This window comes from Papio anubis, chromosome 4, assembly GCF_008728515.1.
Source record: "Papio anubis isolate 15944 chromosome 4, Panubis1.0, whole genome shotgun sequence".
Lineage (NCBI taxonomy): Eukaryota > Metazoa > Chordata > Mammalia > Primates > Cercopithecidae > Papio > Papio anubis.
In genome coordinates, this window is record NC_044979.1 from 172,669,775 (window position 1) to 172,684,863 (window position 15,089).

Here is a 15,089-nt window from a genome sequence, read left to right on the forward strand (position 1 = left end):
GAGTTGAAATGCCGAGCAAATCATATTTCCAGAGAACTCTTGAGTGACAGTGTGGAAACAACTGTAAAATTAAACTATTATTTCTTAAAATACGCTAGAATTTGCCTCAGGCATCCAAAAGTAAAGCTAAAGTATGTAGTTTTCAGTATTTACTGTACACAAATTCAAATAGGATTTGTTTTTGGATTTGATTTTCTCTTTTTATTTAAAATTCTTATTATTAGCATTATTGTTACCTTTCCTGAATAAATTTTTTTTTAAATTGTTTTTAGAATAAATTATATAATTACATAGTTGAAAGTTATAAGATAACTTTTTGATTTCATTTTGCTTTCCCTCACTCCCAGAAAAGTTTTAAATGATCATTTTCTAGGAGGTATACAAAATTTTCTGTATAGTATCATTGATTGCAGTTAACCTTATGTTTGTTATATTTGTTGTTGGGGAAAGGTTGAGATCAGTGAAAACTGAAACAGTGTTTTCCTTTGGGAGAATAAAAGTTTTTTATTTATAGACGTATTCAAGTACTTCCTTATAGTAACTCATGTAAATGTAAATTTTTTCCAAGTTACTTCTCTCAGTTTTTGGAGGAGCATGGTCCCTTGGACATGAGTAACAAGATGTTCTCTGAAGAATATGAGTTTTTCCCAGAAGAAACTCGACAGATACTAGAAAAAGCAGGAGGTTTAAAACCTTTTCTCTTGGGATGTCCTCGTTTTGTTGTGATTGACAACTGTATTGCATTGAAGAAAGTTGCATCACGGCTCAAGAAAAAAAGGAAGAAGAAAAACATTAAAACAAAAGTAGAAGAAATTTCAAAAGCAGGAGAGTATTTACGAGTTAAACTACCTCTGAATCCAGCTGCAAGGGAATTTAAACCAGATGTAAAGTCTACACCAGTGTCAGATTCATCTTCAGCACCAGCTTCTGAAGATGTGAAACCCAAACCTGTGTCTGCAAATTCTCCTGAGCCAGCGTGTGAAGATGTGAGGGCCAAACCAGTAGCCGACAATTCTTCTAGACAAGTTTCTGAGGATGGGAAACGCAAAGGGGCCTCTTCCAATTCTCCCACACCAGGCTCTGAGGATGCAAATTACAAGCGAGTCTCCTCTAATTCCCCCAGACCGGTTCTTGAGGATGTGAAACCAACTTATTGGGCTCAATCCCATTTGTTCACAGGATACTGTACGTATCTTCCTTTCCAGAGATTTGATATCACCCAGACACCGGCAGCATACATAAACGTGTTACCAGGTTTGCCCCAGTACACCAGCATATATACACCCTTGGCCAGCCTTTCTCCTGAATATCAGCTACCAAGATCAGTACCAGTGGTGCCGTCTTTTGTAGCCAATGACAGAGCAGATAAAAATGCCGCTGCCTATTTTGAGGGTCATCATTTGAATGCTGAGAATGCTGTTGGTCACCAGATTGCCTCTGAAACACAGATCCTTGAAGACTCTTCGGGAATATCTGTAAAGTCACACTGCAGCACAGGGGATGCTCATACAGTCCTGAGTGAGTCTAACAGAAATGATGGGCACTGTGGAAATTCTAACAACAAATGTGAAGTAATTCCAGAAAGCATCAGTGCAGTAACAAACATTCCACACGTGCAGATGGTTGCCATACAGGTAAGAGTTAAATAGAAAAGTCTTCTTAATACTGAGGTTAAATTTTCCTTTTCATTTTTCATTGCCGTTATATTTACAAGAATCCTTAAAGTTGATTGACTTTATAATGATTACTGAAGCTTTTGCCTGAAAATATTTTAAAAATATGAACTGTTTTGTGAAGTGTGCCAGGTAATCTTCTCAGAAAGAAGCTTGGGTCTCAAAAATACCCATCTTTGCTACCGAAATTCTACGCACATTGAGAAATAGGACAGCAGGTGGAGCCAAAACGTCATCCTAAGAATTAATAAAGGGGCTGGAGGAGAAGGTGGCTGTTTGTAGAAAAGTCAAGTGCTGGCTGGCAGTGTAGCCTGTATCACAGTGCCTTACCTGCCAGTTACAGGAGGGCCCACTTGGAGGCCTTCCAGCGTGGGGTGCCTGCCCCATAGGACTTACCGCATGGAGGAGAAAGGGAAAATGTGCTGGCAGCTACTCAGAAAGAAAGAGAAGGAAAAAGGAAGACCCTGACCTACACATGCCCAGCTTCTCCTGTCAAACCAGGGGAGGAATGAGAAAAAAAGAGACAGCGAGATAGAAACAAGAGAGATCTGTATGAGTTCCTTCCTAACAAGCATGAGATGAAATTAAAATTCTCTTATGAGTGCCTTTATAGGGTATGAATTCATTAAATCCTTATTGAATTGCCCCACTCCTCATTACCTCATTATGTTTTCTAGGAAGCTTTGAAAAAAATAGGTTAAGAGCAGTGGATCATAATCATTTTCAGTTATACTAATTCTAAATAATTTTCCTAATATACATGTTTACAGAAAGTATGGAACATGATCTAAATGGGAAAAAAACCTTGAAAAAATTGTGGGTGTGTTTTAAAGTGTTATTACTTGATGGGCTTATTTTACTAGAGCAATTGAGATAATGTGAATTTTAATTTTTTGTTTTGCCCACAGGTATCTTGGAACATAATACACCAAGAAGTCAATACTGAGCCATATAATCCTTTTGAGGAACAACAAGTGAGTCAAAATTATGTTAAACTGTTTAAAGGTTTCGTTTTCATTAATTTATCCAGATGGAATGATAAACTAGAACTATTTTGGAGTCAGCTTTTTCCACACAAAGGTATCATGGAATAAGCTTGAGAACATAACAAAAAAATGATTTTGTTTTCATTGTTGAAATTTGAGAAGGGAAGGAAAAGGTAAATTTTTTCCAGCATATTTATTTCAAATTATAACAGTGTTATTGTTTTATTATTTTTAAATTTTTATTTTATTTATTTTATTTTAATTATTTTTGAGACAGGGTCTTGCTGTCACCCAGGCTGGCCAGCTTTATTGTTTTAACTGGTATAATGAGCATGTAATAATTTATAAGTAAGCTTATTCACGTGGATAATACAGAAAGATACTATAAAGACCTTCTCTACTATAATAATGATTGAGTTAGAAAACCTACTAATATAATTTATTTCGTTAATATGCATCATAAGAGAAAAGTTGTCTTATCAACTCAAAGTTACTGAAAAGGTATTGGATAAAATCCAGGTCACTGTCTTGACCAAAACTAGTAAGAAAATGGGAAATGATGAATATTTCTCAACATGCTAATATTTTAAGCCAAAAGACATCATCTTGCTTAGTGGTAAAGCCTCACCATTAATATTTATTATTATCCTGGGTATATTAACTGAGAAAGCAGATATGAGAAAGAAAGAAGACAGAAAAGAGGAGAAGTGACTATCATTATTTACAAAGGCTAAGATTGTGTAGCAGGAAAATCCAAAATGATCAACTGAAAACCTATACTAACCTCTATAAACCTATACTTATATATAAAAATATATACAAACAGTTACCTGTTAGAAAGTATGTTAAAAGAAAATATTTTCAATACCAAAAAAAGAGATAAAATACTTAAATGTATATAAAGAAAATTTTTAAATGCTATGGAGAGACACATAGAGGCCTTCAATGAAAAGATATTTCCTGTACTTGGATAAGAACACCTAATTTGATAATGAGATTGGTTCTCCCTAAAGCTTTTTAAAATTTAACACAATCCCAGTATATACATGAACAGGTCTAATTAGTTATGTATATTGCTGTATATATAACTAACAACTTCAAAACTAGTGGCTTAAAACAGTAAATATTTCACAATTGTGAAATCTCGCAATTTCGCTCTAAGTCAGGAATTCAGGAGCAGTTTAGGGTGGATGGTTCTGGAGATTCTCACATGGCTAGCCAAGATGTTGACCAGGGCTCGGTCATCTGTGGGAGTAACTGGGGCCAGAGGTTCTACTCCCAAGATAGCTCACTCACATGGCTGGCAAGTGGGTGTTGGCAGTTGCCAGGAAGCTTCAGTTCCTTGCCTTGTGGACCTCCACCTAGCCCTGCTTGACCTCATGGGGCTGGCTTTTCCCAGAGTGTGTGATCCCAGGCAGAAACTGCAGTGCTTTAGGAAGTCACAAATCATCACCTCTGCTGTATTCTCTTGGTCACATAGACCAATCCACCAACCCTGATACATGGTAGGAGAGGTCTATACAAGGCTGTGACTACCAGGAGGCTTGGTTACTGCACAGGATTAATTTGAAACTAGACAAATTGATTTTAAACTTCATGTGTAAAAATGAGTATCAAGAATGGGTATGGAAGAGAAACTGTAAGAAAAGGAGTTGTGCAACTAAATATCAAAACACAATATAAATCTATCTGTATTACCACATACATAGACCATTAATATGAGAGTACCTGGCCAATATGTCGAAACCCTGTCTCTACTAAAAATACAAAAATTAGCCAGGTGTGTTGGCTCACCTGTATTCCCAGCTACTTGGGAGGCTAAGGTAGGATAATTGCTTGAATCCGGGAGGCAGAAGTTGCAGTAAGCCAAGATCACGCCACTGCACTCCAGCTTAGGTGACAGAGTGAGACTCCATCTCAATCAATCAATCAATCAAGATGGTAAATTGGCTGGGCGCGGTGGCTCTTGCCTGTAATCTCAGCACTTTGGGAGGCTGAGGTGGGTGGATCACGAGGTTAGGAGTTTGAGACCAGCCTGGCCAACAGAGTAAAACCCCATGTCTACTAAAAATTTAAAAAAATTAGCTGGGCGTGGTGGTGGGCACCTGTAATCCCAGCTACTTGGGAGGCTGAGAGGGGAGAATCGCTTGAACCCAGGAAGCAGAGGTTGCAGTGAGCCAAGATTGCAGCACTGCACTATAGCCTGGGCAACAGTGCGAGACTCTGTCTCAAAAAAAAAAAAACAAAGATGGCAAATTATCCATGAGCAAAAAATTGGATTCTTAAATACATAGGAGAAATGGATTGCCATCTAGAAAAAATCAGTCTTGGTCCCTACCTCATTTCCTTATACCACAATAAGTTCCAGGCAGATTAAAGATTTCAGCATAAAAAATGGACCTATAAAAGTATCCAGGAAAAAAATGAAAATTTTTTTATAAGATCAGTAAACAGCATGGGAAAAAAGTATGTTTATATACCTATACACATGGCATGTAATGTGTATATCCTATATGCATAGCATATGTATAAGAACAAATATATACACATACACATGTCAAAACACAGATGACAAACAAGGAAAATTATGTGCAGTGTGAAACAGATAAAGAACTAATTTCCTTAACATACAGAGTTTCTATAAATCAGTAAGGAAAAGATTAACAGCCTATCACAAAGATGAGAATGGATGTGAATAGACAATTCACAATGAAAGAAATACAGATGATTTTTAAACATATAAACAGATGCCCACCCAACTTGAAATAAGAAAAGCAATCATTCACATTTTGAAAGATAGTGAAACTGATATTTCTGGGAAGGCAGTTAGGAATCGATCTGCACTCATATGTATAGAGAGAGACCAGTGAGCCACGGGGATTCGTGTGTTTGTTTTGTCTGTATTTGAATCAGCAGAAAATTGAATACAATCTAAACCTCCATCAATAGTGGACTAGTTAAATTATGATATACCTATAAAATGAAATATTATGGGGTCATTTAAAAAGCAGTTCTATAGTTAGATATGGAATGATTGACAAGATCAATGTCTCGTTAAGTAGGAGGAAGGTCAGAACTTGTGTTTCCTGCTGCTATTTGTACAAATAGCGTTTAGTTGTTGCTAATGATAAAAATAATATATAGAGTTATTAAATTTTTTAAATGAATAATACCAAAAATTATGAAAGAAAAATTGAAAATCATCTACCTTCCCATCACTCATGTTAACATTTTGATGTGTAGCCTTCCAGGATGTTTGAACATTTACATATAATTAAACAATAGTTTTTAAAAGATGGGATCACAGCATATATATTGTATTTGAAATTTGCAACCTTTAATATATTGTAGACTTGTTTCCATATCAGTAAATATGATTTATAGCATCATTTTAAATGGATACTTGGTTTTCCATTTTATTAATGTGTGATAATTTATTTGACCAATTTCTTGTTGAACATTTAGATTGTGTCAGCTTTTTATGTTTACAAATAGTCCTATAGTGAACGTTTTGGCCTGTTTACTGTTGTTGAAGTCTTATGCTGTGCTTAGCTTTAAACAAGGTAGGCTCTGTTGTTTAATGAGTCAGTGCTTTTGACTCTCAAATGAGTGTTTTTATTAGTGATGGGAACGTTCACAAATGCTTTCTTAAATTAGCTCTTAGTTTTAGGACCTCAATGCTAGTATAGTTGATTGTTGGCTTCTCAACCAGTGAGACTTGCATTTGAATCCCAGCATTGCTACTGTCTCCTGGGACTTTGAGAAGTTGCCTCACTTGGTTTTCTGATCTATTAAAGGCAAAAATAATGTATTTCTCACAGATGTATGGTGAAGTTTAAATGTAATAACATAGAGGTGGCATTTAGCTTCCTGCCTGTCTCTGTTGGTAATTTGCGGCATGTAAATTCATTCATGATAGCAAGTTACTATTCACCGTGATCCTTTTGCTGAATTAAAAATTAAAATGGAGGTAACTAAAGTCTTAAACCATAAAGTTTTGCTCCTGAGTAATAGTAAGGTTGACTGTTTAATTAATTTAGTTAAGCATGGACTGTATTTATAGTACTAAACTTTCAGTCTGGGCAGACAAAGTGGCATGCTCCAAGGCAAATGGGCATGCATGGTCAATCTGACCGTAATTCACAGTTCTCTAACTGATCATTCATGGAGTTTCAAATACTTGATTCCCCGCTTTTTTACACTCGAAAAATACTAAGGTATTGTGGGAAGGTACAGGAAGTGTCAGAGCTGGACCAGGTTGTGCTTGGGATAGATTTCTAAAGCCTGGCTGCCACAGGGAGGACAGTTACCTCCAGCTGGAGAAGCTGCCAGCATCAAACTGATGCTCTTTTAAAGTTATATGCAGTTTGAAAGGTTTTAAAAAATAATTACCTAAGTGACATTTATTGTTTGCCAACAGAGTGGTTTCTGGGTTTGGGGTTTTTTTTGTTGTTGTTAAGCTGGTGCAAGAAACATAACTGACAATAATTCATTGATAATATTTTGTCATTTTGAAATAACCAGCAACTATTTATTTGAAACACCTAAAAGTAAAGCCAAAGTTAAAATGTTCTGTTTATATCTAAAATATGTATAATATGTGCAACTTTTTAAACCTAATAAATAATCGTTGGTGTTAATTGTGGAGAGTGACATTTAAATCAAACTGTTGATCTAATATTGAACCCTTCTAAAACAAATATTCAGAACTAATTATAGATTGGAGAATTTATGAATTTCAATAATATGAATGATTATATTTATAAAAGAGCTGGTTTTGCTAAACACTGTTTAGAGGTTTTTAATTCTTGAATTATTGTGACATTTCCCTTGTAAATTTTCATCTGCCTTTTACTCTCCTTTGTTTAAGAAACAGTAGAGAACAAGATCATAAGTAGGCATTTTAAATGATTTTTAATAGATTGTTTTGTAATTCACTTTTAGGGGGAAATTTCACAGATTGAAAAGGAGCACCAGGTATTACAAGAGCAACTTAAAGAAGCATATGAAAATTATGAGCAGATGAAACTTAAGGGCTTAGAAGAGACCAGGGACCTGGAAGAAAAGTTGAAAAGGCACTTAGAAGAAAACAAGGTAATCCTATCTGAAACCTGTCTTTAATTGCACATAGCATAGTTAGGAGAATATGAGTGTAACTGTGCTTGTGCAGCTTCAGCTGAACTTCTGCCTTGTTGACTAAACAAAAGATTCTTTCTCAGAATTGCCTGCTTCAGATTTCTTCATGACATATTAAAGTGGCTGTTTCTTGCCGTGCTTTAGAACCTCTGCAAACTGCTTTATGAGAAAGGGGCTGTAAATCTGGGTTTTCGTTTAGCTATAGTTCAGTTTCCTTGGTTAACTAAAACTCTATTTTATGGTGACTGAGCTCTGAGATAAATTCTTGTTTATATTGAGAGGCAGCATAGCAATAGAGGTTCAGAATGAGAACCCTGGAGACAGACTGGTGGGTTCAGATCTAGGCATGGTTCTATACTAGTTCTAATCTTGGGCAATTTACTTAACTTCTCTGTGCTTTTAGTTCTTTACCTGGAAAATGTGAGTAATAATAACTCACATTATGTATGGTTAGATTAATACTTATAAAGTACTTAAAACTGCCTTGTTCGTAAGGACTCAGTACGTATCAGATGCTACTGTTATCATCATCTTCATCTTACTCCTAAGGAAGTATAAGAATAACACATGGAGCCTTAGACATACTAGAATACTAGATACAGTATTACATACTAGATACACTGGGTGTAAAGTCACCCAGAGTATCTTGTTGAGATCTGCTGACCTTGAATTCTGTTAGTGAAGACTGATCATCAGATACGTGGCTAGTGGAGGGATAGCAATTAGTGGCAAAGCCAGATTGAATTAGTGAAAAAATGGAATCATAGATGTGAGGAAATCATGGTGCATTTGTTTTTAAAAGCTACCATCATCTGTTTAGAAAGGTAACAAAAGAATATTAATTCATTTAAGAAAGGAGGAATTTGTTCCAGAAGTCTGAATCAATAGCTGGGGTAACATATTAAATAGAAGAAAACTAGCTTAGTGGGACCTTAATCAGGAAACCTATTTACTAAGATTTTAGTAGAAAGCCTAGGGTCAGTTTGTAAACGTAACTGTCATAACATTCCCCAGGACCTGTTTATATTCAAGATGAGACTGGGGAGATTCTAAGGACAAGAAGAATTAGATAGATCCTGAGACTTTACTCAGTTTCCTGGCTGGGAGAAGTAAAAAAGAACAAAAGCAAAATCCTACATAGCACAGTGACACATGAAACACAAGTTTCTATAAGCTACTTGGGGGTTTAACAAAACAAAATAGTTTTATAAACCTTATTTTGCCTCAGGAAACTTCAGTTTTAATAAATGCATGTGGGAATGCCTGTAGCTGCCTGTTTGAGTGATGAGGCAGATTGGAAACATAGTCTTAAAGGTAGCATTCAGCTGGTGAGGTATCTTTCTTTCTGGCAGAGGCTTTCCCAGATTTATAAATTGCTGGTCTGACTGTGTGCTCTGTGTGTACAGTTCATCAAGGTTCTTTCTTTGTATAGTCAGTCCAGAAGAGTCTGGGAAATAAAGCACCCATGGGGAGGGCTCCAGCTGTCAGGCTTTTTTTAACTTGTTAAGACTTTGAGTCTGCTGTTGGGTGGCCCTACTCAAGAGTGCCTTAAAAGAGCAATAAACCCCTCAAATTATAGGCCTGATAAGTTATTAGACTTACCACGTAAAATGTATACCTATTCCCTACCAGGATAAGTTGCTAATCTGAGTTCCTTGGGTTGGTGTCCACATAAGAGTAGATGAGATTTAGCCATAGTCATTTCTTTATTAATGGTGGTTATGCTCATAGCTCATGGAGAAATTTCTTATAAACATAGAAAGATACGAGTGGCTTTTCCTGATATTTCCCTTTGGCCTTTGACTGCAGATTGCTGAGGTTATGAGCTAACCAACTTTTCCTTTTACTCTAGTTACTTGATGCCATGTTTGAATGTAGCAAATGCACACCTAGCCCCTTACAGAGAACAGAAAAACAGGGAAGCTCTAGAAATCTGAGTGCATTAGAGTCCCACTGCCCACACCACACTGCAGCACCTCCATGTAATAGCTTTGTGATGTTAGACAATTTCTTCAGCCTCTTTGACTCTCAGTCTTCTCACTAATAATGTATTGTCTACTTCACAGCTTTGTGAGGTCCCACCTGGGGTGGTTGAAAAAGGACAGGGGATAGCCAGAGATAGTAAGTACAGTACTCAAGGAGGAACTGTCCCACCCAAAATTCTACTTGTGCCTCTGCTAAGAAAATTGTTTTTTTACAAACCACTTTAAGAATGCTTCGCATATGGCCGGGCACGGTGGCTCACGCCTGTAATCCTAGCACTTTGGGAGGCCGAGGCAGGTGGATCACAAGGTCAGGAGGTTGAGACCATCCTGGCTAACATGGTGAAACCCTGTCTCTACTAAAAATACAAAAAAAAAAACAAAAAAACTTAGCCAGGTGTGGTGGCGGGCGCCTTGTAGTCCCAGCTACTCACGAGGCTGAGGCAGGAGAATGGCGTGAACCCGGGAGGTGGAGCTTGCAGTGAGCTGAGATCACGCCATGCACTCTAGCCTGGGCGACAGAGCGAGACTCTGTCTCAAAAAAAAAAAAAGAATGCTTAGCATATACAGGCCGGGCACAGTGGCTTACACCTGTAATCCCAGCACTTTGGGAGGCCAAGGCGGGCATATCACCTGAGATCAGGAGTTCGAGACCAGCCTGGCCAACATGGTGAAACCCCATCTCTACCAAAAGTACAAAAATTAGCTGGGCATGGTGGTGGGCGCCTGTAATCGTAGCTACTTGGGAGGCTGAGGCGGGAGAATCACTTGAACCCGGGAGGCAGAGGTTGCAGTGAGCCAAGATCGTACCACTGCACTCCAGTCTGGGCGACAACAGCTAGACTCCATCTCAAAAAAAAAAAAAAGAAAAAAAAAGAAAAAAAAAAGAATGCTTAGCATATTCTAAGCATCAGTAAAAATCTGAGCGAGGTATTATATATAGCTGATGGGGTTCTATTATTATTCATGAGCTAGGAATGGCCTCTATAGGTAGTTAGGCCAGTTATCTATTCTCTGCCAGTGGAAAAGTGGCTTTTTAAAATTTTTTTTAGTTTTTAGATGGAGTCTTGCTCTGTCGCCCAGGCTGGAGTGCAGTGGCACGATCTCAGCTCACTGCAACCTCTGCCTCCCGGGTTCCAGCGATTCTCCTGCCTCAAACTCCTGGGTAGCTGGGATTATAGGCGCACGCCACCAAGCGTGACTAATTTTTGTATTTTTAGTAGAGATGGGGTTTCGCCATGTTGGCCAGGCTAGTCTCGAACTTCTGACCTCCGGGGATCCTCCCACCTCGGCCTCCCAAAGTGCTGGGGTTACAGGCATGAGCCACCGTGCCTGGCCAAAAGTAGCTTTTTTAAAGCCAGAATCCCTTGTTGTTTTTATTGTACCTTAACCTATGACTGGCAGGTTATAACTGGTTGCAGTATTGCTGAAGGACATAGGTTCATTTTTGTTTGAGAATAAAGTTCACATAACATAAAATTTGCTGTTTTAACTATTACAAAGTGTACAATATAGTGGTTTTTTGAATATTCACATTATTGTGTAACCGTTACCACTATCTAATTCCGGAAAACTTTTATCACCCCCAAAAAGAAACCCCATATTAATCAGTCACTCCCTATCTGCCCAGGACATATGGTCTTAAGGTGCTTTAATGAGATGCTAAAATGGACATTGAGTCAACATCAGCTCTTAAAAACACTGTCAAATTATTTGGCCCAGAATAATTTACAGGGTAGATATTTGGACCTTTGTCTGTATTAGAACAGAATCTTGGCCCTGCCTGTCAAAACTTCCCTAGCCCACACCGGTGCAGAGGTGGGATTCTCCTCTTCAGTCATGGGTCCTTGTCAAGTTCAGTCTTTTTAAAATCTAACATTTATGAAGCTCCTACTATGTGCCATACTCAATTGTTTTTACATGTATTTAATCTCAAAACAGTCCTTATACAGTAGTGTTATACTGTGGTACATAAATCTGCATGTTACTCGTGAGGAAATGGAGGTGGGAGCAGCTGATGCAGCTTTCCCCGAGCCTCACCAGTGCGAAGTGGCAGAACAGGTCATGTCAGGCTTCAGAGCCCGTGCATTTGTTCTCCCTTAAAAGAAGGTCAGCTCCACAGCCCCATTCAACTGTTAGGAGTGTTTCTCACCACTTTACAGCAGTGTAGGCATATCAGTTAATCACTGTCATAATAATGCTGAGTAACTCCCAGCCACAAAACCCCAGTGACACGTGACTGTAATCGCTTAGCATAGGAGTCTCGATCAGCTGGTCCTGCTTGGGCTTGGCTGGATCAGTTCACCTTTGGGCCAGCAAGAGCTCTGCAGCATCTTTACTGTTCTTGCCTACATATCTGGGGTCAGCTGGCTGTAGATTGATCTAGAATGGCCTCAGCTGGAATGACTGGGACAACTAGCTCTGCTCCACATGTCTTGCATCTTCCACCCTGAAAATCCTATTCTGAAGGCAGTAGGAAGGTGCAAGGGCAAGCAAGGATGGCCACACGGCACCTTTCAAGCCTCTGCTGACTTCAGGTCTGCTTAGACCCCACCAGCAAAAGCAGTCACATAGCCAGCCAGAGTCAGGGCTGGGAAAAATAGACTTTGCCTCATTAGTGAAGGGAACTGCAAGTCACATGACAAATGGAGTGGCTGCAGAGTGTGAAGGATGGAGCTATGAATGCCATCCCTCCACTACAGTAGGTCAGCACCAGTAATTTACTAATACTCAGTAATTACCAAGAGCCTTCTGTGTGCCTGCTTCATCTTCCGCCTTCTCCCTTGCCAGCTCTCTGCATTGTTCTCTAATTTAATGGATAATGTTGGTCATTCAATTTTTCACTTCCAAACCTTTTCCCAGTACCATCCCTTCTGCCTGGAGTGGTTTTCCTTCTCCCTGAGCCTGACTCCCTCCTGCTTCTCCTTTGGGCATCACTTTCTTGAGGAAACAGTTGTTGATGGCAACCTCAGGCTTACCTACAGGCCTTTGTTAATGCAGTGGTGGTAATAATGACTATGTGATACAGTAATTATCATTTTATAACATCTTTATTGAGATATAATTAACCATAGCGTAACATTTACCCATTAAAATAGACAGTTTAATGTTTTTGGTATATGCCCAGGGCTGTATGTAGCACAATCTAAGTTTCAACCATTTTCATCAACCTAAAAAGAAATCTTATACCCACTAGCTGTCACTCCCCATTCTCTCCCGCATCCCAGCCCTTGGCAACCACTGATTTACTCTCTGGATTTGTCTATTCTGGGCATTTTGTATAAATGGATCATGTTACATGTAGTCTTTTGTAAGTGTCTTCTTTCACTCACAGTGTTTTCAAGGTTCATCCATGTACATCCATCTATGTTAATATGTATCAGTATGTCATTCCTTTGTACTGTGGAATAATATTCTATTGTATGACTATATCACATTTTATTCATTCACTAGTTGACATTTGCGTTCTTTTCCACTTTTTCACTATTCTGAATAATGCTGCTGTGAACATTCATGGACAGGTTTTTCTGTGGACATATGTTTTCATTTCTTTTGGATATATGTGTAGGAGTGCAATTGCTGATCATATGGCAATTCCATATTTAAGCATATGAGGAACTGTGAACCTGTTCCAAAACCATCCTGCCAGCAGTATATGAGGATTCCAGTTTCTCCATTCTTACTGACAGTTATCATCATTTGTCTTTTTATTTAGGCCTCCTAATGGGTATGGAGTGGTATCTCATTGTGGTTTTGATTTTTATTTCCTGAAAGGCTAATGATATTGAGCATCTTTTCATATGCTTATTATCCATTTGTATATCTTCTTTGGAGGAATGTCTACTCAGATCCTTTATTCATTTTTGAATTGAGTTTGTCTTTCTATTGTTGACTTTTAAGAGTTTTTGGGCCAGGTGCAGTGGCTCACACATATAAAACCAGCACTTTGAGAGACCAAGGCAGGAAGATCACTTGAACCCAGGAGTTTGACCAGCCTGGGCAACATGGCAAGATCCCTTCTCTACAAAAAGTTTAAAAATTAACCAGGCATGGTGGTGTGCATCTGTGGTCCCAGCTACTTGGGAGGCTGAACTGAGAGGGTCACTTGAGCCCAGGGGTTTTGAGGCTACAGTGAGCCAGGATCATGCCATTGCACTCCAGCCTGGGCAATGACAGAGTGAGACCCTGTCTTGAAAGGAAAAAAAAAAGAAACAAAACAGGGCTGGGCATGGTGGCTCACGTCTATAATCCCAGCACTTTGGGAGGCTGAGGCAGGAGAATTGCTTGAGCCCAGGAGTTCAAGACAAGTCAGGGTGATGTGATGAGACCCTCACTCGCTACAAAAAACTAAAAAACTAAATAAATAATTAGGTAGGTATGGTGATACATGCCTGTAGTTCTAGCTACTCAGGAGGCTGAGGTGGGAGGATCACTTGAGACCAGGAAGTTGAGGCTGCAGGGAGCCATGATCTTGCCCCTGTACTGCAGTTTGGGCAACAGAGCAAGACCCTGTCTCAAAAACAAAAACAAAGAGTTTTTCTATATTCTGGATACAAGTTGCTCATCAAATATGTGATTTACAGATATTTACTTCCATCTTCCATATTTGCAAATGTATCTTCCGTCTCCATTTTGTGGGTTGCCTTTTCACTTTCCTAATGGTATCATTTGCAGCACAAAAGTTTTTACTTTGAGTACACTAAGTCCAATTTCTCATATTCTTTCATTGCTTGTGCCTTTGGTGTCATAGCTAAGAAACGCCTGTCTACTTCAAGGGCACTTCTTACCCATTTAGGTCTGTGATCCATTTCAAATAAATTTTTCAAATGGTATAGTAACTATCTTTTATGCATATTTTCTCTACCAAACTGTGATCTTGAAAGTAAGGACTGTTTTTTGTTTTGTTTTGTTTGTTTGTTTTTTGAATGAGGGTCTCATTAGATTGCCAAGGTGGAACTCCTGGGCTCAAGGGATCCTCCTGCCTCAGACTCCTGAGTAGCTGAGACTACAAACACATGCTACCATGCCCAGAAGGGTGGTTTTTTTTTTTTTTTTTTTTTTTTTTTTTGAGACGGAGTCTCTCTCTGTCACCCAGGCTGGAGTGCAGTGGCCGGATCTCAGCTCACTGCAAGCTCTGCCTCCCGGGTTCACGCCATTCTCCTGCCTCAGCCTCCCAAGTAGCTGGGACTACAGGCGCCCGCCACCTCGCCTGGCTAGTTTTTTTGTATTTTTTTAGTAGAGATGGGGTTTCACTGGGTTAGCCAGGATGGTCTCGATCTCCTGACCCCGTGATCCACCCGTCTCGGCCTCCC

At 38.9% G+C, this 15,089-nt stretch overlaps 1 protein-coding gene across 11 annotated transcripts in view; it reads left to right on the plus strand.

Annotated features, from left to right (window-relative positions):
- TTC3 (tetratricopeptide repeat domain 3) overlaps positions 1-15,089 on the plus strand; it is a 120,685-nt gene that overhangs the window by 81,698 nt on the left and 23,898 nt on the right. For all 11 annotated transcript variants that reach the window (XM_009202259.4, XM_017956449.2, XM_017956447.3 and 8 more), the window contains 3 exons: positions 569-1,634; positions 2,582-2,647; positions 7,604-7,753. In XM_009202259.4, coding sequence (XP_009200523.4) covers positions 569-1,634; positions 2,582-2,647; positions 7,604-7,753 — 1,282 coding nt within the window. The remainder of the gene's footprint in view (positions 1-568; positions 1,635-2,581; positions 2,648-7,603; positions 7,754-15,089) is intronic.